The 26,540-nt window shown below is 49.3% G+C and overlaps 1 protein-coding gene across 2 annotated transcripts in view; it reads left to right on the top strand.

Annotated features, from left to right (window-relative positions):
• The window catches only part of LOC140388610 (monoglyceride lipase-like), a 78,688-nt gene extending 52,350 nt beyond the window's left edge, over positions 1-26,338 (top strand). Inside the window, exons 4-7 of one of the 2 annotated variants that reach the window (XM_072473046.1) lie at positions 70-180; positions 5,251-5,340; positions 16,766-16,981; positions 25,307-26,338. In XM_072473046.1, coding sequence (XP_072329147.1) covers positions 70-180; positions 5,251-5,340; positions 16,766-16,981; positions 25,307-25,432 — 543 coding nt within the window. In that variant the 3' untranslated portion in view covers positions 25,433-26,338. The remainder of the gene's footprint in view (positions 1-69; positions 181-5,250; positions 5,341-16,765; positions 16,982-25,306) is intronic. The other variant, XM_072473047.1, reaches the window with a different exon arrangement.
• Positions 26,339-26,540: the final 202 nt, after the last annotated feature.

Genomic DNA, 26,540 nt, shown 5'->3' with positions numbered 1-26,540 from the left:
CCCCTGAGAACGCCAAGGGCTTTGCCTGATGGGGTTGCTGTTGTAACTCTGTCTCCTCTTGCATTTCAGGGAGCGTTGATTGCAACCTATGTTGTGTCTGAGAGACAAGCTGACATTGCTGGTTTGATTTTTATTGCGCCTCTGGTGTTAATGAATCCTGAGTCAGCGACACCTATGAAGGTAAAAACACCCTAAACACTGCATTAAAAGAATTCCACCTGCCTCGGATAATTTTTGGCAATTCTCGACATCTCTTCTTGAGGTAAGTGCCCCCTTACCTGAGGGAGGGAGTTCCAGGACTTTGATGCGGTGATGACGAAGGAGCATCCAGGAAATGGGATTGTTGTCAGAATGCTAAACTAGATGGTTGCTGGTTTGTTGAGGTGAATAGCACAGATGCATTTGGGGGGAAGCTAGATAAACTCACGAGGGAAAGGGGAATGGAAGGATATGTTGACGGGCTGAGGTGAAGGAGGGCAGGAAGAGCGCAAACAGCAGCATCAACCGTCTTCCGGGATGACGTGACTGTATTCCAGAAACGCTTCGTTGGTTGTAAAAACACTTTGGGGACATCCTGGAATCATGAACGGTGCTATCAGAATGCAACTCTCTTTCTAAATCAAGATTTTTATCAACTGAATTCAAGCTTTCAGGTTGTCACAGTGAGAACTGAAATTGTTTTCCCTGGGTCATTACTCCAGGGCAGTGCAGTCACTGTTCTCCCAAACGGCAACGGAATGTGTAACCAGTTAATTTAATATTTATTTAGGTGGGGTAATGATGGTTGAGGCAGGAATGTTGGTCAGGACACTGGTTGAAAACGCTTCTTGCTCCAATTTAGGGGCTGGTTTAGCACAGTGGGCTAAACAGCTGGCTTGTAATGCTGAACAGGGCCAGCAGCGCGGGTTCAATTCCCGTACCGACCTCCCCGAACAGGCGCCGGAATGTGGCGACTAGGAGCTTTTCACAGTAACTTCATTGAAGCCGACTTGCGACAATAAGCGATTATTATTATTATTTGCAGTTTCAACATCCACTGGGTGGACCGTGTCTCAGTTTTGTGCCTCAACCACTTGCTCAGTATGAGAAGTATGTCAGAGTTTTAAAGTGAGGTTTGAATCTACAATTACTGTGCTCGCAGTGTTGGCTTGGCCACTAACCAAGCTTATTGTGGTTTGCGTCTCCTCGGATATTGAACCAACCTGCCCGTGTGCAGTAAGACCTGGACAACATCCAGCCTTGGGCTGATAAGTGGCAGGTAACAGTCATACCGCTCATGTGCGAGGTAATGACCATCTCCAATAAGAGAGAATTTAATCATCTCCCTTGGACATTCAACTGCATTAACTCATAGAGTCATAGAATTTACAGTGCAGAAGGAGGCCATTCGGCCCATCGAGTCTGCACCGGCTCTTGGAAAGAGCACCCTATCCAAGCCCACACCTCCACCCTATCCCCATAACCCAGTAACCCCACTCAACCAACCCTAAGGGCAATTTTTTGGACACTATGGGCAACTTAGCATGGCCAATCCACCTAACCTGCACATCTTTGGACTGTGGGAGGAAACCGGAGCACCCGGAGGAAACCCACGCACACACGGGGAGAACGTGCAGACTCCGCACAGACAGTGACCCAGCCGGGAATCGAACCTGGGACCCTGGAGCTGTGAAGCAATTGTGCTAACCACTATGCTACCGTGCTGCCCAACTGTGCTGAACCTCCCACCATCAACATTCTGCTCGTTACCATTGAACAGAAATTGAGCTGGCCCAGCCATATAAATACTGCTGCTACAATACTGCTGCTGGGTGGCACGTTGGCACAGTGGTTAGCACGGTGGCTTCACAGTGCCAGGGTCCCAGGTTCGATTCCCGGGAATTTGGTGTTGAGTAACTCACTTCCTGACTCCCCAGAGCCTGTCCAACTCCAAGGTATAAGTCATGAGTGTGATGGAATATTCACCATGTGTCCAACAACACTCAAGAAGCTCAACACCACCCAGGACAAAGCAGCCCCGCTTGATTGGCACCCATTCACCGTCTTAAACAGTCACTCCCTCCACCACTAGGTCCCCATATGTGGAGGCTTTGGAGAAGGTGCAGCGGAAGTTTACCAGGATATTGCCTGGCCTGGCGCGTGTTAGCTATGTGGAGAGCCTGAATAGACTTGGCCTGTTTTCATTAGAACAACAGAAGTTGAGGGGTGACCTGATAGATGTTTACAAGATTATGAGGGGCATGGACAGAGTGGATGGGCAGGCACTCTTTCCCAGGGTGGAGGGGTCAGTCACCAGGGAGCATAGGTTTAAGGTCCATGGGGCAATGTTTAGAGGAGGTGTGAAAGGTAGTTTTTTTACGCAGAGAGTGGTGAGTGCCTGGAACGCGCTACCAGGAGAGGTTGTGGAAGCAGATACATTAACGGTGATCAAAAGGCATCTTGACAAATACATGGATAGGATGGGTATAGAGGGATACAGCACTAGGAAGTGCTGAGGGTTTTGGCCAAGGGTGGTAACATGACTAGTACAGGCTTGGAGGGCCAAAGGGCCTGTTCCTGTGCTGTATTGTTCTTTGTTCTTTGTTCATAGCAACAATGTGTACTATCTACAAGATGGACTGAAGCCACTTGCCAAGGCTCCTTCAACAACACCTTTTAAACCACCTAGGACAGGGCCAGCAATTGTATGGCGGCACCACCATCTGCAGATATCTCTCCAAGCCACACACCATCCTGACTTGGATATATATCGCCGTTCCTTCGCTGCCGCTGGGTCAAAATTCTGGAATTCACTCCCTAACAGCACTGTGGGTGTACCTACACCATACAGACTGCAGCGGTTCAAGAAGGCAGCTCACCATCACTACCTTCTCAAGGGACGTGAAAGAATAAAAAAAGGTTACCGCATTGACCGACCTAAAGTGAGGTTTGAATTGATAATCTTAGTGTGCTGTTAGCGTTGCCATGGCCACTAACTGAACCTAGTTACCACATTGACCCACCCTGCCATCGATGGGTGACACTTTGCGAAAACTGGATTTAACAATCCCATCGAAGTGATTGGACGTTTGTTGGCCGGTTGCATTTGATGCCCCCTGCCTCGACATGTCTGTAAAATTCTGCCCAATAGCCCTTTGAAATGAAATGAAATGAAAATTGCTTATTGTCACAAGTAGACTTCAAGTGAAGTTACTATGAAAAGCCCCTAGTCGCCACATTCCGGCACCTGTTCGGGGAGGCTGGTACGGGGAAACTGTGCCTGGCGCCCACACTGAACAACCTCATTTTGAATACATCAATCCTGGTAATTGAATCCATCTGCCCATGCTGGCCTCGCCAGTTGCCCTTGTCAGCGCAACCACTCCTCGCTGCAAAAGAGAAAGTCCCACCTTTGTTAACTTTTCCTCAGAAGTCAAACTCCTGACTCGGTATAAGAAATGGTATAAGAAGCAGCAATGTCAGGAATAGGCTAATCCAGTCTCTGAACTCGTTTTTATTCCCCAGCAATAATTTCGCCCCCCCCCCCCCCCCCAGGTCACAGTTTGGGTGGAGGTGTAGACCCTGAAAGGAATGGTCATGAGAGAGTCTCCTTCAGAGTCTCACCTAGGTTTGGAGCCGTACTCTGGAAAGAAAGATAACTATATTGAAAGGAGAAAGATGTGTAGGAAGCCATATTTTTGTTTAAACACAAACAATAACCCCAATTTGGTCTGTTCCAGATCAGCTCCCCAAACCTGGAACATATGTAATAATAATAATCTTTATTAGTGTCACAAGTAGGCTTACATTAACACTGCAATGAAGTTACTGTGAAAAGCCCCTAGTCGCCACACTCCGGCGCCTGTTTGGGTACACAGAGGGAGAATTCAGAATGTCTAATTCACCTAACAGCACGTCTTTCGGGACTTGTGGGAGGAAACCGGAGCACCCGGAGGAAACCTGCGCAGACACGGGGAGAACGTGCAGACTCCGCAGACAGTGACCCAAGACCGGGAATTGAACCTGGGACCCTGGCGCTGTGAAGCAACAGTGCTAACCACCCTGCTACCACGCACATTACTAAGTCACCGAGTAAGCTTTCGGCAGGTGGGCAATACGGCCAGTCACTCGTCTATGGCCCTTCTCCCCCCACCCCGGTCTTCAGTGGTGACTATTCCACTGCGGCATCGGGCCCTCGATGCAAAGTCCCTCTTAAGCCAAATTTCTGGCTCCAGTCCAGTCTTTCTAGGCCTGGCTCGCCAAATAAATCTCAATCGCTATCAATCCTTCTCACAAGCACTACAAGGCCGTGCATACTTCCCAATATCCAAGTCGTTTATGCATCTTTTGATGGTGTCTCCTCATCTGCCATCAACCAGATGTTATGTTCATCAATCGAACCCTATCTCCCGATGCTTCAGGTGACCACTGCATTGTCTCAGTCTGTGGTCCAAGGGTCACTTAATTCAGTAAAAAAAGGACTTCTGATGAATTAAAGGCAACATTTGCTTAGTATTCCAGTTTGCAAAAGAAATCTGTGCGTTGCCAGTATGAAAAATAGGTTAATATAACTTGATCAATTAATCAACAGTGCAATCATGGCTGGGCTAAGATTAATGTCTACCAAGTAAGATTTACTTGGGGAGGGGGTGGCGTAGTGGGATTGTCACTGGACAAGTGACCCAGGGTAATGCTCTGCGGAGCCAGGTTCAAATCCCACACTGCAGATGGTGAAATTTGAATTCAATAAAAATCTGGAATTAAAAATGTCTAATGAAGACCATGGAACCATTGTTGATTGTTGTAAAAACCCACCTGGCTCACGAATGTCCTTTAGGGAGGGAAATCTGCCGTCCTTACCCAGTCTGGCCTACATCTCACTCCAGGCCCACAGCAATGTGGTTGACTCTTCACTGCCCCCTCAATTAGGGATGGGGCAGTTAAGGGATGGGTCCATGCACTCCCCACCATGGGCAGTAAATGCTGGTGCAACACCCACATCCCATGAACAAACTTTAAAAGTTAACTTAAGGCTTAAAATTAAGGCTCTAAAATGCAAAATTCAAAATTTACAAACATTAGTGACAGTCTACAATCCCAATGAATATGGAATCATTTGTGGGTCAATAACGTTCTTGACACCCGCACTGAACCAAGGTAGACATCAGTTCGCCTGCCATTTTAATTCTTGAGTCTCCGCCCTGACAAGGAACAGAGTACCCAATTGAAGAATTTGATTTACCCACACTTGCTTTGCTTTCCCCATTCTAGATCATGTTTTCCAAAGCAGTGAATCACCTGCTGCCAAATGTACCCCTGGGATACATTAACCCCCGCTTGACATCAAGAGATGAAATGCAGGTAGGTTTACAATGATTTATTTTTCTTCTTGCATTTGTATAAAGAATATATTGGATCTTACTTTCAGACTCAGTTGAGTTTATCAGCTCTTTACCAGAACTGCATGAAGCAGCAGCAATCACCTAGGGCACACCCCTCGGTCAATCCATGACATTAGGCCCATTAAACAGAGATGCATTTTCACCTCAACATAATAAAATCTCCCACAGTGCATGAAAAACAAATACAGGAACAGCTGTTAGAGCTTCGGCCCATCAAACTGTGCCATCATTTTCTTGGCCGTGGATGGCTCTTAGCCTTTGCGGTTCCAGTTTGCCGCCTTGTCTCCTCACGCCCTGGTATCCTTACTGTAGACCAAGTAGTCACGTGATCACATGATTGCGCGGCTAGGTACAGGGTCACGTGACGGCAGGTTAGGAGTTCTCCCCGGAGCGCGGGCAGAGTGGAGGCGTGCAAGAGCTGCTCAGAGTACTGAATAAACCATTGTTCTAAGTCCCTGGTCGCCAATCTTTGGGAATGCAGGACTTCTGCATAGTGTCAGGAGATGACAGTGTGGCACAGGGACTTTGCAGCATCAACCCGCTCATGTTCAGTGAAAACATTGTGGACAACTGGGCCAGGTTTGTAAAGGAGCGGTGCAACTGCCGCACTGCCAGAATATCGGATAAATCAAAAAAGGTACAAGCTTGCACCTTACTAAATCTAGCAGGCCCCAAGGCTATCAAGAAGTTTGAATTGTTTGCCTTTCAAATGCAGGAGAAGAAAGAGGAAATAATTCTAAACATGTTTGAGAACAGTGACGAACATAATTCTCAACAGCGACATGTAACTCTACAAACCAAAGATCTGATGAAGCGATACAGTCATCTACAGCAACCTTAAAAATCTTAGCAAGAAAATGTGTGCTTGGCACCCTTATCGATGAGTTAGTCAGGGATCGCTTAGTCTATAATAACAACCTTTATTTTCACAAGTAGGCTTGCATTAACACTGCAATGAAGTTACTGTGAAAATCCCCTAGTCGCCACATTCTGGCGCCTGTTCGGGTACACAGAGGGAGAATTCAAAATGTCCAAATCACCTAACAGCATGTCTTTCGGGACTTGAAGGAGGAAACCGGAGCACCCGGAGGAAGCCCACGCAGACACGGGGAGGACGTGCAGATTCTGCACAGACCGTGACCCAAGCCGGGAATCGAACCCTGGCGCTGTGAAGCGACAGTGCGAACCACTGTGCTACCATGCCGCCCATGGACCCACACCTATCTTGTCCACAAACAGCTACTACAAGAGAAAGATTTAACATATAAACCAGCCATCAGCAGCTGCAGGTTACACGAACAGGCTGAAAAAAGCAGCAAGGAGTTTAATCAGGAAACAAAAGGTTTTGTGGCGCAGGGCACACCCTCCCCCAACTGTGGTGGCCATCACCCTAAGAACACAACAGTATGTTTGGCATTTGATAAACGCGGCAATAAATGTGGCAAGTGGAATCATTTTGCAAAATTGCTGCAGATCAGAACCACAGCAGCCAGTCTGAGGTTAGGAGGGTGAGCAACGTGAGCGGGCTGGGGTTTAACCAGAGCAACCGAGCCACTGCATCGGGCGGTGACACTGGGTGTTATACCTTCCATAGACAAGGTCACAAAATGGTTGGTGGCTGCAGCAAAGACAGGTGGCATGGTCGAGATTTGCATTGACCCAGTTCACTTAAACAAGATGCTGCTCAGACCTCATTCGTCTGTGGAGACAGTGGAACAGGTGACATCACACGTGCCAAATGCAGTATCCTGGATGTGAAAGGGAGGTTCAGGCAGAACCCCGCTACATAAAGAATCCTCGATACTTACCACGTTCCCGTCTATGGGATGTCCGCTGGCAGCAGGATTTTCCAGCAATGCTTGGGCATTTCTTTGCAGGCCAAACCGACAGCATCATTGCTGATGACATCCTGGTCTGCAGTCGTACTCGGCAAGAACACAATGCACGTCTTTGTCACGCCTTCGGCAGAATCAGAGTCGGACAACTAGTGGTGTATATTTCCATTCTTTCCATTTGATGTTACCCACCATGTGGACTCGGCTTTTAGCATAAAAGTGCCAATTCCCTTATCTCTCCATTTTGAAGTTACCTTTCCTACACCCCATTGTCTCATAGGTAAACATTTTCTTTTCTTATTGGTTTGCTATTTTTGCATGTCAAAACCCCAGTCAGTAGATAGCTACCCTTATTAATTCCGTGGTCATTCACTGCAGCTGTCGTTTTCGAATGGAATGGTAAACAACATTTAGGGCGTGACTTACCGGCCTTATCGCGCCCGGCTTGGTGGATCTCAGAAGAGGCCTCTCACGTGATTCACGATACTGGCCGAGATCCACATCAGCATATATAAGGGCTCATTTAAATATGTCTGCGCAGATTCTCCTAGCGCCTGGGACCTAATGGCCTCTACCCACCACCATTTAGTGCTGGCCCACACAAACGTGGACCAAGCGTTACGGCATGTGGGGGGTCTTCCAGGTCAATGGAGACCCCTGGGTGGCCTGGGACAGGGCAGGGTGGCCCCCCAGCTCTCCCTCTGGCACATGGGCACTTTGGCACTGCCGCACTGGCACTGTTAGGATACCATGCGTGGCACTGCCAGGCTGTCGGGCAATGCCAGATGTACCAGGGTGGCACTGCCAAAGACCTGGGCCTGTGGGGGCGGCCATGCCCATGAAAGGGGAGATTTTGGGGGCTATGAAGGTTTTGGGGATGAAGGGCGGGTGTGAAGGGGTCTCATAAACGTTGGGGGAACAATACCGAAAGGGGGGCTCAATTGGGGTGGTGGGGAGGCCTGAAAAAGGGGGGGGCCCTAGCAACCCTATAGAGGGGTATCCTCAATTAGGGGGTATGGGGTAATGCTCATGTGTGCGGCAAGTGACATTGCACATGGGTGGGGGGTGTGGGGGACCACTTTGAGATCTGGGCACCCTTTCAAAATGGCGGCCTGATCTCTCAGGAGCCGGTCTCGCCGGTGAGTTCAACTCCCTATTGCTGAAAAAAATATGGGCTGAACTGGGGAGAAATGCCACAAGGCCCAAAAAAGTGACGAAGTTTGGTTGACTAGCTGTGTGGACCTCATCCAAAAAGCCATCTGAAAACACCCCACCAAGCACGCCCAAAATCACACTTAGAAATTCTTTGGTTGAATTCCGCCTTATTCTTCATCAACTTACATTCCGGGTGATTTGCACTCGCCTATCTGCCAACCAAAGAATAAAGAACAAAGAAAAGTACAGCACAGGAACAGGCCCTTCGGCCCTCCAAGCCCGTGCCGACCATGCTGCCCGACTAAACTACAATCTTCTACACTTCCGTGGTCCGTATCTCTCTATTCCCATCCTATTCATGTGTTTGTCAAGATGCCCCTTAAATGTCCCTATCGTCCCTGCTTCCACCACCTCCTCCGGCAGCGAGTTCCAGGCACCCACTACCCTCTGTGTAAAAAACTCGCCTCGTACATCTCCTCTAAACCTTGCCCCTCGCACCTTTAAACCTATGCCCCCTAGTAATTGATTCCTCTACCCTGGGAAAAAGCCTCTGACTATCCACTCTGTGCCCCTCATAATTTTGTCAACCTCTGTCAGGTCGCCCCTCAACCTCCGTCGTTCCAGTGAGAACAAATCGAGTTTATTCAACCTCTCCTCATAGCTAATGCCCTTCACACCAGGCAACATCCTGGTAAACCTCTTCTGCACCCTCTCCAAAGCCTCCACATCCTTCTGGTAGTGTGGCGACCACAATTGAACACTATACTCTAAGTGTGGCCTAACTAAGGTTCTATACAGCTGCAACATAACTTGCCAATTTTTATACTCAATGCCCCGGCCAATGAAGACAAGCATGCCGTCTGCCTTCTTGACTACCTTCTCGACCTGTGTTGCCACTTTCAGAGACCTGTGGACCTGTACAACGAGATCTCTCTGACAAACGCGATGAGTAACACAGTCATCATCAAGCTGAAGAGTCACTTTGCCACAGAGCCTCCCTCAGAGACTCAGGCCAGGCAACGCTCACCAATTACTCCACCAAATTTAGAAACTTTGCGCACACATGGGACTTTGAGCACATCACGAGCAGACCCCTTACGTCCACAGTCCCAACAGCTTGGGGAACTAAGCATCTTCTCGAGAAATGTGTCCGGGAACACGGAGTACTCTGCTGCATTCCTTAGCCTGTGAAACATGCCAAGATAGGCGGGTCTGTCCTTGTCAGCACACCGACTGTTCCCCAAGTGCAGCAGGTGCCTTTCTGTCAACAAGTGGTTCTGATGCTAAAATTAATGGAAGTCAAAGAAAATAGTGGACCCTCATTTAAAGTGGTTAAAGTTATCTTATTATCACTTTCTATGTGTTGTTCTCCATTGTGACACCACTGTGCTGCAGAACATTTTGCAAAAAGGCCAAGCAATAAATGTATTAATATCCGTTTGTCATCACATGCCTGTAGAAGAAGGGACTGCGAATGTTCCATCGGCTTCATTCCTGAAGCCCTGCCAATTTGAACTCCTGGTCAAGATGACTCTTTTGGTCACAATCAAATCCCAAACATGGCTGCCTAGTGCATCTGTGTTTACATGAAACTATATAGATCACACTGGACATTTACCTTGCCTCCTACTCTTGGTCTTCTGCCAAGGCTCCTCAATTTCAAAATGAAAACTGCAAACAGTTCCTCTCTGTAATAACTCCCACGGGGCCCACGGGGATACTCAAATTCATCTCCCCGTGGGACTCCCATGTGCGTCCTTGCTACTGGGCAGAGGGCCACCCAATTGGGGCTCATAATAACGGTCAGCCCTGACAGGGACTGACATGTTGGCAGTCGACCAGGAAAGCACAACAGCGCCTATACTTCCTCAGGAGACTAAGGATATTCGGCATGTCCACATTCATTTTTACCAATGTTCACAGATGCACCATAGGCAGCATCCTATCGGGCTGCATCACAGCCTGGTATGGCAACTGCTCGGCCCAGGACCGCAAGAAACTTCAGAGAGTCGTGAACACAGCCCAGTCCATCACGTAAATCCGCCTCCCATCCATTGACTCTGTCTACACCTCCCGCTGCCTTGGGAAAGCGGGCAGCATAATCAAAGACTCCTCCCACCCAGGTTAGTCTCTCTTGCAACTTCTTCCATCGGGCAGGAGATACAAAAAGCTGAGAACACGCACGAACGGGTTCAAAAGCAGCTTCTTCCCCGCTGTTACCAAACTCCTGAATGACCCTCTTATGGACAGAACTGATCACTCAACGCATCTTCTCAACTTAGTGGCACTACACTCTGTATCCTTTTTCATGTGGCGACTGGGGGCTTTTCACAGTAATCTCATACTTGTGACAATGAAGGATTATTATTATTACATCACCCACCCCCCCACCCCCCTGCAACGAACACCTCCTCAAACACTGTCACAAACATCCCCCACCTTTTCTCAAACTCCCCTGCTGAGCCCCTTAACTCATACTTTACCTTCTCTAACCGCAGGAAGTCATACAGGTCACCCACCCACGCTGCTGCCCCCGGTGGCGATGCCGACCGCCACTCCAGCAAAATTCGTCGCCGTGCAATCAGAGAGGCGAAGGCCAAGACATCGGCCTTCCTCCTCTCCATGAGCTCCGGCTTCTCTGAAACTCCAAATATCGCCACCAAAGGGTCCGGGTCCACTCCCTCCTCCACTATCCTGGCTAAGACTGCGAACACTCCCGCCCAGAATCTTCCCAATTTTTCACAACCCCAAAACATGTGCGCATGATTCGGTGGCCCCCGCCCACATCTCTCACACTCATCTGCTACCCCCTGAAAGAACCCACTCATTCTCGCCTGAGTCATATGCACCCTGTGCACCACCTTAAACTGTATCAGGCTCATCCTTGCACAAGAGGAGGTCCCGTTTACCCTTCGCAGTGCCTCACTCCATACTCCCCAATTGATCTCCATTCCCAACTCCACTTCCCATTTCTCCTTCATCTTCACCATCCGCTCGCCTCCCTGCTCCCCCAGCCACTTATATATATCCCCAATTCTTCCCTCCCCTTCCACATCCGGAAGCAGCAGTTGCTCCAGCAGGTTGTATCCCGGTAACCTAGAGAACCCCTCCAGACCTTTCGTGCAAAGTCCCTAACCTGTAGATACCTGAACTCACTACCCCTCGGCAGCTCTACCCTCTCCCTTAGCTCCTCCTGACTGGCGAACCCTTCCTCCAAATACAAATCTCTCACCTTGACCAGCCTCACTTCCCTCCACCTCCTGTATACACTATCCCCCCCCCCCCCCCCCCCCCCCCCCCCCCGGCTCAAACCCATGATTCTCGCACTGCGGCGTTAGCACCGACATCCCTTCCACCCTAAAATGCCTCCTCAGCTGATTCCATATCTTCACTGTGGACAGCACCACTGGGCTCCCTGAATACCTACTCGGAGCCATTGGCAATGCTGCCATCAGCATAGCTCTCAAACCCCTTACAAGATTCCTCCTCCATCCTAACCCACTCTACCCCTTCTCCTTCCCGCCACCGCCGCACCTTGTCCACATTCGCCGCCCAATAATAATGAAGCAAGTTTGGCAACGCCAACCCCCCCTGCTGCCTCTGCCTCTGTAGCAGGGTCCTCACCACCCTCGGCACCTTCCCCGCCCATACAAAGTCAGAGATGATTGTGTCCACTTTCCGAAAAAAGGCCTTTGGTATAAAGTTCGGGAGAGCCTGAAAGATAAACAAGAACCTCGGCAGAATATTCATTTGCACCATTTGGACCCTCCCCACCAATATTAAGTGCAGTGTATCTCACCTCTTAAGATCCTCCCTGGCCTCCTCCACCAGCTTCGTTAAGTTCCACTTATGGAGCCCCGTCCATTCACTCGCTACCTGAATCCCCAAGTACCTAAACCTATCCCTCGCTACCGTAAATGGCATCGCCCCTAAATTAGCCCGCTGTGCCAGCTCATTCACCGGGAATACCCCGCTTTTCCCTACATTCAGCTTGTATCCCGAGAACCCTCCAAACCGCCCCAACAGGCCCATAATCCTTCCCATACTCTCCAACGGATCCGAAACATTCAGCAAGAGGTCATCGGCATCGAGCGACACCCGATGCTCCCTCTGTCCCCTCATTATCCCCTGCCACTCTGCTGACCCTCTGAGAGCCATCGCCAATGGCTCTATGGCCAGCGCAAGCAGCAGCGACGACAGCGGGCACCCCTGCCTCGTACCCCTGTGTAAGTCAAAGCTTTGTGAGCTCAGATCACTCGTCCTCACCGTCGCTCTTGGCGCCACATACAGCAATCGCACCCATGCCACAAATCTCTGCCCAACCCCAAACCTTCCTAATACTTCGAACAAATACAGCCACTCCACCCGATCAAATGCTTTCTCCACGTCCATGGACACCACCACCTCCGGTACCAGAGCTCTCGACGGATTCATCACCACATTCAACAGCCGTCTTATATTACTCACGAGCTGCCTGCCCTTCACGAAGCCTGTTTGATCTTCTGCAACCACCCCCGGGACACAATCCTCCATCCTCCCCGCCAACAACTTAGCCAATACTTTCACATCCGTGTTCAATAGTGATATGAGTCTATACGACCCACATTCCACCGGATCCTTCCCTTTTTTGGGGATTAGTGCGATTGCAGCCTGCTTCATCGTCTCCGGCAACTCCCCCTTCTCCAGTGCTTCATTAAACGCCCCCAACAGATGTGGTGCCAGGTCCGCCGCAAATTCCTTATAAAATTCTGCCGGGTACCCATCCGGCCCAGGGGCCTTCCCCGACTTCATACCCCTGATACTATCCAGCGCCTCCCTCAGCCCCAGGGGCTCCTCCAACACCTGCCTCTTTGCTTCCTCCACCCAGGAAATTTCCAGCTCGTCCAGAAACCGACCCATGTCCCCCTCTCCTCCTGGGTCTGCCTCATAAATTCCCTGGTAATACTCTCTAAATGCCTCATTTATCTTCCCTGGCTCTGACACCACATCCCCAGCCCCAGTCCGGATCTTCAATATTCCCCTGGACGCAGCCTGCCTCCGCAGCTGGTGCGCCAGCATGCGGCTCGCCTTCTCCCCATACTCGTATTGCACCCCTCTTGCCCTACGCAGTTGCCCTACCGCCCTCCCCGTTGTCCGCCTGTCAAATTGCCCCTGCAACTTTTTCCTCCTCGCCAATCCCTCCACGGTGGGCACCCTCGAATATTCCCTGTCCACCTCCAGTATCTCGCTCACTGGACGGTCATGTTCCGCCCTCCTTTCCTTATTCGCACGGACCGTAAATGAGATAATTTCTCCCCGGACCACTGCCTTCAGTGCTTCCCAAAAAATGCCCGTCAACACCTCCCCATTCTGATTCAACTCCACATAATCCCTAATCACCAACTGCACCTTATCACAAAAACCTCCATCCGCCAACAACCCCGAGTCAAACCTCCACCCCGGCCTCTGCTCTCGTCCCGTACTGAACCGAATATCCAGCCAGTGGGGTGCATGGTCCGAGATAACTATCCCCGCATACTCTGCCCTCTCCACCCCAACCAAAATCTCCCGACTCACTACAAAGTAATCAATCCTCGAATACACCTTATAGACGTGTGAAAAGAAGGAATACTCCCTTCCCCCGGGTTCTGAAAGCGCCATGGATCCACCATACCCATCCTCTCCATAAACCCCCCCAGCTCCCTTGCCATTCGTACCCTACCCATTGACCTGGGGCTTGATCTATCCACCCTCGGCTCCAGGACACAGTTAAAATCTCCTCCCATGATCAACTGGTACGTGGCCAAATCCGGGATTGCTGCCAGCATCCCCCTCATAAAACCCACATCGTCCCAATTTGGGGCATACACATTTACCAACACTACCGGTGCCCCTTCCAATACCCTACTCACAATCACATATCTCCCACCTGGATCCCTCACCTCCTTCGCACTCACAAATCCCATTTTTTTGCTCATTAAAATCGCCACACCCCTCGATTTCAAATCAAATCCCGAGTGAAAAACCTGCCCGACCCACCCCTTCCTTAACCTAACCTGGTCCTTCACACGGAGGTGTGTCTCCTGCAAAAAGACCACCTCCACTTTCAAGTTCCTAAGGTGCGCAAACACCTGCAACCTTTTAACCGGCCCATTCAGTCCCCGGATGTTCCATGTTACCAACCTTACCGGAGGCTTGCGCCTCCAATCCACTCTACCGTCCGTCATCTTCCCCACTTAACTCCTGTCCCTTTAATTCCACTCTGTACCTAGCCCATCCCAGATGGCCCCTTTCTTCGCCCTTGACCATGTAATCTTTCACCCCCTGCCCCGTCGCAGAAACCACCCCCCCGCTTTTCCCCTTCCCCTTCTTCCCCCCATTTCCCCTTTCCCCCCTCCCCCGGCCACCCCTCTTGGCCTTCTCCCCCACCACCTCACTTCCGTTCACCAGCATAACCTGCCAGCGCGGCTGCCCCTGCCCAAAGGCACATCCTAATGACATCTCCCCCCCCCCCCCCCCCCAATTCCTCAGCTCAAAGAAGAAGGCCTCCTGCTGGCCTTACCCTCCCCCACCCAAACAAGGACTTCTCCTGAATTCCAGGTAGCCTTCCCAAAAGCAAACAAACCGATGTTAAACACAAACAGTCCCATAAAACAGGAGGGGGGATGGGAACATCCATCACCACATAAACCTTTCACCCCGACAACTCCTTACAATCTCAACATTGAACAGAACCCCCCCCCCCCACACACAAAAAAAGGCGCGGATCCCCCAATCCCTACACCCACTTCAAACATGCTCCCGACCATTACATAGTGCCAGCACCCCGGTTCCCAAGCATTGTCCACTCAGTTCTCCCTCAGGTTATGCTCCTTAATGAAGTGTTCGGCCGCTTCTAGGGTCTCGAAATAAAACTCCCGGCCTCCGAACGTCACCCATAATTTCGCCAGGTAGAGCACCCCAAACCTGATCTGCCGCCGGTACAGCACCGCCTTGGCCTTGTCGAAACCTGCCCGCAGTTTTGCCAACTCGGCTCCAATGTCCTGATAAATCCAGACGTTATTTCCCTCCCAGTTGCAGCTACGCTCCACCATAGAATTTTCTCTTTCTCCACTAATTTATGGAGTCTCGCGATCACCGCCCGCGGCGGCTCCCCAGCTCTAGGCTTTTGCCTCAGAGACCTATGCACTCGATCCACTTCAGGGGCCTTATCTAGCACCCCTTCTGCCATCAGCCCTTCCAGCATCCTCGAGACGGACCTCATGGCACTCACACTTTCCACTGCTTCAGGCAGGCCCACTATTCGCAGGTTCTGCCTTCTCGAGGCATTCTCCTGCTCCTCCATCTTTGCCCTCAATGTTTTAAAAAGGTCTCCGAGGAGCCCCACCTCCGCCTCCAGAGCCACCACACGATCGCTGTGGTCCGAGATCACTCCTTCAATCTCCCGAATCTGTGACCCCTGCACCTCCAAACACCTCTCCATCCACTCCAAAGTACTCTTCAGGGGTGCCACAGCTTCTGCAATGGCCTTTGCATGACCCTCATGCATTTCTTTCCTCTGTTTATGGAATTCCTCCTTGATAAAAGTCAGCAGTTCCTGTATCTGGGGCCTTACAGCTTGCCCCTCCCCCACCTGCATGCTGGTCGAGATTGTCTGTGAAGCACAAGACTGTTTCAACTTTCCAGCCAAACCTCTCACTGTTTTCTGCCGGGTACGGTGATCAGAAGACATACCACTCCATGGGTAAACTACTCCTCTAACATTCACCTACGCCTTTTCATCAAAATTCCACCTGGATCTGGGTAAAAAGAGCCCTTTTTTGTGACTTTGAACAGGAACAGCCCTTTATGCGACCAATCACTCCATGGTCACAAGCGGAGGTCCGTCCTATGTTTTATCATGTACGGAACGATCTACCTGGACTTTACGCAATACTTTTAATTTTTTTTTAGAGTATTCAATTCTTTTGTTCCAATTAAGGGACAATTTAACGTGGCCAATGCACCTAGCCTGCACATAGTTTTTGGGTTGTGGGGGCGAAACCCACACAAACACGGGGAGAATGTGCAAACTCCACACAGACAGCGACCCGGGACCGGGATCGAACCCGGGTCCTCAGCGCCGTGAGGCAGCAGTGCTAACCACTGTGCCACCCAGAACAATAATTTTCACTGTACCTCAGTACACGTGACAATAAATCTAGTCGCGAATGGGAGTAATATTGTTGTGTATTTATTTACTCTTCAGGGCTGATTCTTACCACCGTGAATAAACCAACGTTCACCCTACTGTTCAGCTTCCTGACTCTTGATACACTCTACACTTTAGTTTCAAATGTTTGGATTAGATACTGAGTTTTATTGATACTCTGTTGCAGTCACAACATCAGGTTTCCATTACTTTGGTTCTTGCAGGTGAATGACTACATCAGGGACCCTCTCAACTGCCACGTTCCTGTCAGGGTGAGATTCGCTTTTGAAGTGTTGCATGCGTTGAACAACATTGAGAGAATTTTTCCCAACATCACGGTACCAATGCTGATTTTACACGGTGAGCTGGACAAATTCTCCGACATCCGGGGGTCCTACATCATGTTCGGGAAGGTGGCCAGCACAGACAAGACATTTAAGGTGATTCATATTTCCCTGAGGTGATATCCAGGTTTATCACATCATAGAATTTACAGTGCAGAAGGAGGACATTCGGCCCACCGAGTCTGCACCGGCTCTTGGAAAGAGCACCCCATCCAAGATCCACACCTCTACCCAATCCCCATAACCCAGTAACCCCACCCAACACTAAGGGCAATTTTGGACACTAAGGGCAATTTAGCGTGGCTAATCCACCTAACCTGCACATCTTTGGACTGTGGGAGGAAACTGGAGCAACCGGAGGAAACCCACGCACACACGGGGAGAACGTGCAGACTCCGCACAGACAGTGACCCAAGCCGGGAATCGAACCCGGGACCCTGGAGCTGTGAAGCAATTGTGCTAAACACAATGCTACCGTGCTGCCCTGTTAAACTGGTGCAATATATTGTGATCAAATGTGAGATCAACGAAGCCTTTTAAAGTTTGCTAACGAATGGCTTCATTAGCATTAAGTCTGTACAGATTTACTGATAGAGCTGTATACAACCTCTGAATTCAGTAATTCAATACGGAACTTAGTATGGCCAACTTTCGCACTTTGTGAATACTGGGAGGTTAATAATCCACAAACACTTCTTGCTGAAAAAGTATCCAACTTTCCTCTTTCCCGTGATTATAGAATCTCTACCGTGCAGAAGGAGGCCATTCGGCCCATCAAGTCTGCACTGATCGAAGAACAAAGAAAAGTACAGCACAGGAACAGGCCCTTCGGCCCTCCAAGCCCGTGCCGACCATGCTGTCCGACTAAACTACAATCTTCTACACTTCCTGGGTCCGTATCCTTCTATTCCCATCCTATTCATGTATTTGTCAAGATGCCCCTTAAATGTCACTATCGTCCCTGCTTCCACCACCTCCTCCGGTAGCGAGTTCCAGGCACCCACTACCCTCTATGTAAAAAACTTGCCTCGTACATCTACTCTAAACCCTGCCCCTCGCACCTTAAACCTATGCCCCCTAGTAATTGACCCCTCTACCCTGGGGAAAAGCCTCTGACTATCCACTCTGTCAATGCCCCTCATAATTTTGTAGACCTCTATCAGGTCACCCCTCAACCTCCGTCGTTCCAGTGAGAACAAACCGAGTTTATTCAACCGCTCCCCATAGCTAATGCCCTCCATACCAGGCAACATTCTGGTAAATCTCTTCTGCACCCTCTCTAAAGCCTCCACATCCTTCTGTAGTGTGGCGACCAGAATTGAACACTATACTCCAAGTGTGGCCTAACTAAGGTTCTATACAGCTGCAACATGACTTGCCAATTCTTATACTCAATGCCCTGGCCAATGAAGGCAAGCATGCCGTATGCCTTCTTGACTACCTTCTCCACCTGTGTTGCCCCTTTCAGTGACCTGTGGACCTGTACACCTAGATCTCTCTGATTTTCAATACTCTTGAGGGTTCTACCATTCACTGTATATTCCCTACCTGCATTAGACCTTCCAAAATGCATTACCTCACATTTGTCCGGATTAAACTCCATCTGCCATCTCTCCGCCCAAGTCTCCAAACAATCTAAATCCTGCTGTATCCTCTGACAGTCCTCATCGCTATCCGCAATTCCACCAACCTTTGTGTCGTCTGCAAACTTACTAATCAGACCAGTTACATTTTCCTCCAAATCATTTATATATACTACAAACAGCAACGGTCCCAGCACTGATCCCTGCGGAACACCACTAGTCACAGCCCTCCAATTAGAAAAGCATCCTTCCATTGCTACTCTCTGCCTTCTATGACCTAGCCAGTTCTGTATCCACCTTGCCAGCTCAACCCTGATCCCATGTGACTTCACCTTTTGTACTAGTCTACCATGAGGGACCTTGTCAAAGGCCTTACTGAAGTCCATATAGACAACATCCACTGCCCTACCTGCATCACTCATCTTTGTGACCTCCTCGAAAAACTCTATCAAGTTAGTGAGACACAACCTCCCCTTCACAAAACCATGCTGCCTCTCACTAATACGTCCATTTGCTTCCAAATGGGAGTAGATCCTGTCTCGAAGAATTCTCTCTAGTAATTTCCCTACCACTGACGTAAGGCTCACCGGCCTGTAGTTCCCTGGATTATCCGTGCTACCCTTCTTAAAGAGCACCCTACCTAGGCCCATGCCCCGACCCTATCCCCGTATCCCCACTTAACCTTTTGGACACTAAGGGGCAATTTAGCATGGCCAATCCACCTAACCTGCACATCTTTGGACTGTGGGAGGAAACCGGAGCACCCGGAGGAAACCCACGCAGACACGGGGAGAACGTGCAGACTCCGCATAGACAGAGCCCCAAGGCCGGAATTGAACCCAGGTCCCTGGTGTTGGGAGGCAGCAGTGCTAACCACTGTGCCACCATGCCACTGATGATGGTACCAACAGTACAGGTACATCTGGTTTGATGGTATCGCCCAGTCTCTCAAGGCCCCATTATCCATAGCTTGCCAGAAAACCGCAGGTCACTCTTTGAAACTTTGCCAACAACAATAACCTGCATTTAAATTGCACCTAAACATAGAAAAATGTGCCAAGGCGCTTCACAGGAACGATTATCGAAAAAGATTATCGAAAAAGAATTGACATTGAGCCACACAGTGAGACATTCAGACAGATAATCGAAAGCTTGTTGAAAAACGGATAGGTTTTAATGAGGAGCTGGGGGTAGAGAGCCTGTGATGTTTACGGAGGGAATTTCAGAGCTTAGCGGCAAGGTAGCTGAAGACTCGGAACATAGAACATACAGTGCAGAATGAGGCCATTCGGCCCATCGAGTCTGTACCAACCCACTTAAGTCCTCACTTCCACCCTATCCCCATAACCCAATAACCCCTCCTAACCTTTTTGGTCACTAAGGGCAATTTATCGTGGCCAATCCACCTAACCTGCACGTCTTTGGACTTGTGGGAGGCAACCGGAGCACCCGGAGGAAACCCACGCAGACAAGGGGAGAACGTGCAGACTCTGCACAGACAGTGACCCAGTGGGGAATCGAACCTGGGACCCTGGTGCTGTGAAGCCACAGTGCTATCCACGTGTGCTACCGTGCTGCCCCCCTGCGGGGGAGCGATTAAAATCGGCAATGTGCGGGAAGCTGAAATTGGCAGAGGGCAGAGATCTCAGAAGGCTGCAGAAGCTCACAGGGATAGGAAACAGAGAGGCCATGGAGGGATTTGAGGATTCTAAAATTGAGGCATTGCTTAACTGGGGACCAATGTAGGTTAGCGATGGATGAACAGGACTTGGTGCCGACCAGGACATGGGCAGAAGAGCTTTGGATGAGCTCAAGCTAATGGAGGATAAAATGTGGGACATCAGCCTAGGAGTGCGTTGGGAAAGCCAAACCCAGAGGTAGGAGAGGCCTGGGTGAAGGTTTCAGTAAAGCAGAGACAGTGGCAGGGTTTGGCTAACATTACAGAGAAGGAAGTTGATGCGACCATCAATTCACACGAGACAGAGAGTTGAAGTGAACAGTGGTTTTAATCAGCTAGAACTGTGCCTGCCTGCGACTGCTCTGCACTGAGTGCTGCCTACAGGCTGTAGATCTATATACCTCCCCCGAGGGGGCGGAGCCATAGGCAGAGCCCACAAGGGCATCAACATAATACAATACAATGTAATGTAATACAATGGTGAATGGTAGCAGTAATACATTCACCACAGAAGTAAGCGATCTTTCACAGCATGTACTCTGAAACAGTCAGTTTGACAGTTCTTTTCCTTAAAAGTATTTTTATTAAGAGAAATTTTTCAATATAAGAGCAAATAATCCAAATTACACAACAATTACAACTCTGCACTCAGCCAATACCCCCCCCCCACCTCACAGAGAAAAGCAACCATGACAAATAACCAAAACCAAAGCCCAAGGACCCCCACCCCCTGCAACATCCGACAGCGACCAGTTGCCTGAAATAGGAAATGAATGGTTGCCACCTCAAATAAAACCCTTCTGCCCAACCCCTCTCGATATACTTGACTTTTCCTAAGTGCAAAACTCCATAAGGTCACTTAACCACAACGAAGCACGGGGCGGAACTTGCCAACGGGAAGTCAGCGGGGTAAAGGCCAGGGCATTTGCCTTCGTCCCTGCCACCGGCAAGTCCGAGAGCCTAAAGGTAGCCATCAAAGGACAACGTTCCAAGTCGATCGCGAGAATCCCTGACATGGTGCTGAAGAAGGAGACCCAAAAGCTCACAGCTTTTATTTTACATACAACAGGGAAGGACAGAAGCCAGGCAATCCCCGCAGCTTTCACTGTGTGAGCTGGTGTCAGACTGCAAATGGATGATTGGAGGCACATAACCACAAGATCAGAAGCCCCCCCCCCCCCCCCCCCCCCTTAACTCTCTAACCCTCTTGTTATAACCTGCCTACTGACGATTGGCTGGGGACTAATGATTATCCCACAATCCTATGGGAGTATGAACTTCCCCAATGAGGGGGGCGGAGAAACTCCTAGTATAAATAAGCTGGCCAGTCCAGGAACCAGGAGGAAGGAGAAGGTAGCAAGGGAAGTTACTGCTACTACTATGTATATATTGTTATAGTAAATAAACTTTATTACTTTGTATCCTTAAAACTCGTGCTGGATTCTTCGGGGCCTTTACAAAACCTCTCCAACCCACCCTCCCCACATCCTCACTGGGGATCTCCCAGCAAGGTTCATCCAAAATCCTGAACGTCCCTCTTGCTTCGGGCTCCATGAGTCTTCTATCGTCTGCAGTCCTGGCAGTGGCCACTGTTCAGCTGTGGGGGAATTGGTCAACAGCTCCCTCGGGCGAGACTTCCTCCTAAATGGGTGTGGAAGTCACATTATGGGAAGCACGGGAGCACAGTGGTTAGACACTGTTGCCTCACAGCACCAGGGTCCCAGGTTCGATTCCCGGCTTGGGTCACTGTCTGTGCGGAGTCTGCACTTTCTCCCCGTGTCTGCGTGGGTTTCCTCCGGGAGCTCCGGTTTCCTCCCATAGTCCAAAGATGTGCAGGTTGGTGAATTGGAAAATCTGAATTCTCCCGCAGCGTACCCGAGCGGGCGCCGGAGTGTGGCGACTGGGGGATTTTCACAGTAACTTCATTGCAGTGTTAATGTAAGCCTAACTTGTGACAATAATAAAGATGATTATTCTGAAACAAATAAGGCTGCTCCAAGCACATTGTAGCTACAGGACAAATGGCTGCTGAGCTGCCAGGCTCAAGATCAACTTTTCTGTTGATTAATAAAGGGATCAGGGGTTATGGGGAGAAGGCAGGAGAATGACGATGAGAACAATATCAGCCATGATTGAATGGCGGAGCAGACCCGATGGGCCGAGTGACCTAATTCTGCTCCTATGTCTTATGGTCTTATGGAGTGGAAAATATGTCTCCCCTTAAAATCGAGCCCTATAAATTAACAGACAAGCTGCAGGTGATTATAAACTATACATTATACATCAAATGGCAGATACAACTAAGACAGATCTGAAGAGTTGGCTCAGTGGGTCACACAGACTATATGTCATTGATCTCAATCACAACGTTCTTCTAAGTTCTGTATTCCTCAGGGCGAATCTCAGCTCCTCCTCTTCTCCGATTTAGCCTGATCCTCAGCCAACATCAGCGCACAACCAACCCAGGTACCACAAGCACAGTCTTCACCAAAACTGGCATACATCTGCAGAACCTCCATAACTCTGCTTCTATTAGTGTGGACGGTCCAGATCGACCAACGTTATCTTCAAGTAACAGAAACAGCCACGCACAATATATTTGCCTTTTCACAGTTTCTGGATCTAGCGTCCATCTTCCTCAGCCTGCCTGTACTGCATCACTGGAATCACCACCTGAACTCCGATAGCTCTGCGTCCTTTTATATGTTTCAGCAAGTTTCAGTCTCCCAGAAGCTTCCAATCTTAGTTTCAGTTTTAGCCTCCTTAGAAACTAGAAGATTCTGTTTCCTTTTATCAGTTTCCTTTTTCAATTTCCTTTTTCATTTAGGGTATATCTCAAAAAATACAAGGTTTGAAACCATGGATTCCATCACAACCATTCCAGATGAAGTCCTTCACTGGGATCTTTCTTACAATCAGTTCCCCTGCTCCAAACATATAGCTTGTTATATGCAGTGGCTGGTTTTAGTGATGCAGTGCAGCCTGGCTTTGGGGCCTGATGCTGATAGCAAGCATCAGACAGGAAGTCAGCATGTCACCCTCACCCCATCGGATCTGGATTTGGATTTGCTTATTGTCACGTGTACCGAGGTACAGTGAAAAGTATTTTTCTGCGAGCAGCTCAACAGATCATTAAGTACATGGGAAGAAAAGGGAATAAAAGAAAATACATAATAGGGCAACACAACATATACAATGTAACTACATAAGCACTGGCATCGGGTGAAGCATAATGGGTGCAGTGTTAATGAGGTCAGCCCATAAGAGGGTCATTTAGGAGTCTGGTGACAGTGGGGAAGAAGCTGTTTTTGAGCCTGTTTGTGTGTGTTCTCAGACTTCTGTATCTCCTGCCCGATGGAAGAAGTTGGACGAGTGAGTAAGCCGGGTGGGAGGGATCTTTGATTATGCTGCCCGCTTTCCCCAGGCAGCAGGAGGTGTAGATGGAGTCAATGGATGGGAGGCAGGTTCGTGTGATGGACTGGGCGGTGTTCACGATTCTCTGAAGTTTCTCACGGTCCTGGGCCGAGCAGTTGCCATACCAGGCTGTGATGCAGCCAGATAGGATGCTTTCTATGGTGCATCTGTAAAAGTTGGTAAGGGTTAATGTGGACATGCCGAATTTCCTTAGCTTCCTGAGGAAGTATAGGCGCTGTTGTGCTTTCTTGGTGGTAGCGTCGACGTGGGTGGACCAGGACAGATGTTTGGAGATGTGCACCCCATCCCCCCTCACTCAACATTCAGAGCCACACCCTCTCCACCAGCACTGTTCACACACAGTGTCTGCATGATCCATCCCAATGAATTCTTTACTCCAATGAAATTGCTTGAGTTTATCATTAATCTAACAGATGCAGCAAATCAAAACCATTTGAGATTGAACATGGTCACAATGAAGCTTGGATCAGTTAATAACACTAGTGCCTGTAAAGCACAAAAGAGGGATTGAAACACATAATCTGATGCATAGAATGAGGAACCAGAGGTGTATGGAGTGAAGAGTACCTGAGTGAGGGGTGACCTGATAGAGGTCCACACGATTATGAGGGGCATGGATAGAGTGGATGGGCAGGCACTCTTTCCCAGGGTGGAGGGGTCATTCACCAAAGGGCATAGGTTTAAGGTCTGGGGGCAAAGTTTAGAGGAGATGTGCGAGGCAGAGAGTGATGAGTGCCTGGAACGCGTTGCCAGGGGAGGTTGTGGAAGCAGATACATTAACGGTGTTCAAAAGGCATCTTGACAATTACATGGATAGGATGGGTATAGAGGGATACAACATGGTAGCACGGTGGGTAACACTGTTGCTTCAGAGCTCCAGGGTCCCAGGTTCGATTCCCGGCTTGGGCCACTGTCTCTGCGGAGTCTGCATGTTCTCCCCGTGTCTGCGTGGGTTTCCTCCAGGTGCTCCGGTTTCCTCCCACAGTCCAAAGATGTGCAGGCTAAGTGGATTGACCATGATAATCATAGAATCATAGAATCATAGAATTTACAGTGCAGAAGGAGGCCATTCGGCCCATCGAGTCTGCAGCGGCTCTTGGAAAGAGCACCCTACCCAAGGTCCACACCTCCACCCTGTCCCCATAACCCAGTAACCCCACCCAACACTAAGGGCAATTTTGGACACTATGGGCAATTTAGCATGGCCAATCCACCTAACCCGCACATCTTTGGACTGTGGGAGGAAACCGGAGCACCCGGAGGAAACCCACGCACACACGGAGAGGATGTGCAGACTCCGCACAGACAGTGACCCAAGCCGGAATCGAACCTGGGACCCTGGAGCTGTGAAGCATTTGTGCTATCCACAATGCTACCGTGCTGCCCTTGAGTGTCCAAAAGGTGGGGTGGGGTTACTGGGTTACGGGAATAGGGTGGAGGTGTGGGCTTGGGTGGGGTGCTCTTTCCAGGGGCCGGTGCAGACTCAATGGGCCAAAAGGCCTCCTTCTGCACTGTAAATTCTATGAAATTAAGGAAGTGCTGAGGGTTTTGGCCAAGGTAAGTATCATGACCAGGACAAGCTTGGAGGGACGAAGTGCCTGTTCCTGTGCTGTATTGTTCTTTGCACGGGGTGCATTACTGAATGGTTTTCAAAGTATAATAATGCATTTTTAATGCAAACCTTTGTGTTGCTATTTAGTCACTGCCATCTCTTTTTTCTTCCAGGTCTTCAGTAATTGCTATCATGAGCTCCAAAATGAATTACCAGAGGTTATTGCTGAACTTTTGTACTTGGTTGATGAGTGGCTGGAACAACGGCTACCACTATTGGAAGCAACCGAGAGAATATGAAACCAGAACGTTTAGGAAGGAACCCATTTTGTTTCCTTCGGAGTTGAATGTGCTGGGAGTTAGAAGGATGAGGGGAGTAAAATCAATTTCAAGCCATCTAACCAACAAAATAAAAGCTTTTTTTTTTTTAAAAACCCATGGAAAAATAAATGTCTGTCCAGCCACTTTCCACACAGCAAAGAATCGAGAGTAAATTCGACATGCGCCTCTTGTTTATGTGTGTGGAGACATACTCCTGGTCTGATTTGACTTTCCCCAATTCCAGTCTGCTGCTTGTCATCTTTTCTTACTCTGAGCCAAAGACAAACACCATAGCTGCGGAGTCCCTCACGATTAGCTTTACAGGCAGCAATGCACAGATTGGGGCTGGAAGGACAGGAGCAGGTTCAATTCTGAGCAATGGACACTTCTTAAACTCACAATACATACATGGTGAGTGGTGCTGGTGGAGAAGAATGTGGAGAAAGAAAACCCTCTCGTTTAAATATTGGCATTAGTCCTGAACGTTCTCAATGACATTGGCGGACCACAGGTCCCGAGGGGACCAGGAGCAGGTTTCAAGAAGTCTGCCAGATCCTCAGATTGCTTTTAAGTGGTTTCATATTGACTGTTTATTGCTGTGTGTGTGTAATCACCGTGGATATTTGTAAAGATGAACTTTCACAGACTTCATCTGTTAAGAGCAGCTCTCTGCCTGGTACAGGAATGACTGTGTTCTCTCTCCCCAGAGTATGATGCCATCCTCACAACTCAATTCATTCCTGTGGGTAAATTTTCTGGCCCATTTCCCCATCCTGTCAGTAGTTTGTCTCTCACTTTGGACAGAAGTGAATCTCAATTGGTCCAGTACCTAATGTGCTTTGCCAAACTGACAATGTGTCTAAAAAATGTAATGTCGTGATGATTTCTTGTGGTCCTGGAGTATTTTCTTGCAACGGGTAGGCAGCTAAGAGCATCCACATTCACTGTGCGTGTCCCAGGTCAGTGTTTGTCAGTATGTTCAGAGGCAGACAGAGTTAATGCCCGTCGTTGAATTCTTACTGAGTCGATTGGCGGGATAGACCTGTGCTCCTTGAAGAGATCCAAGAGCAGTTTGTGGTCAGAAATG

Source organism: Scyliorhinus torazame, chromosome 13, assembly GCF_047496885.1.
Source record: "Scyliorhinus torazame isolate Kashiwa2021f chromosome 13, sScyTor2.1, whole genome shotgun sequence".
NCBI classification, from domain to species: domain Eukaryota; kingdom Metazoa; phylum Chordata; class Chondrichthyes; order Carcharhiniformes; family Scyliorhinidae; genus Scyliorhinus; species Scyliorhinus torazame.
This window is presented reverse-complemented; position numbering and strand designations above follow the sequence as displayed.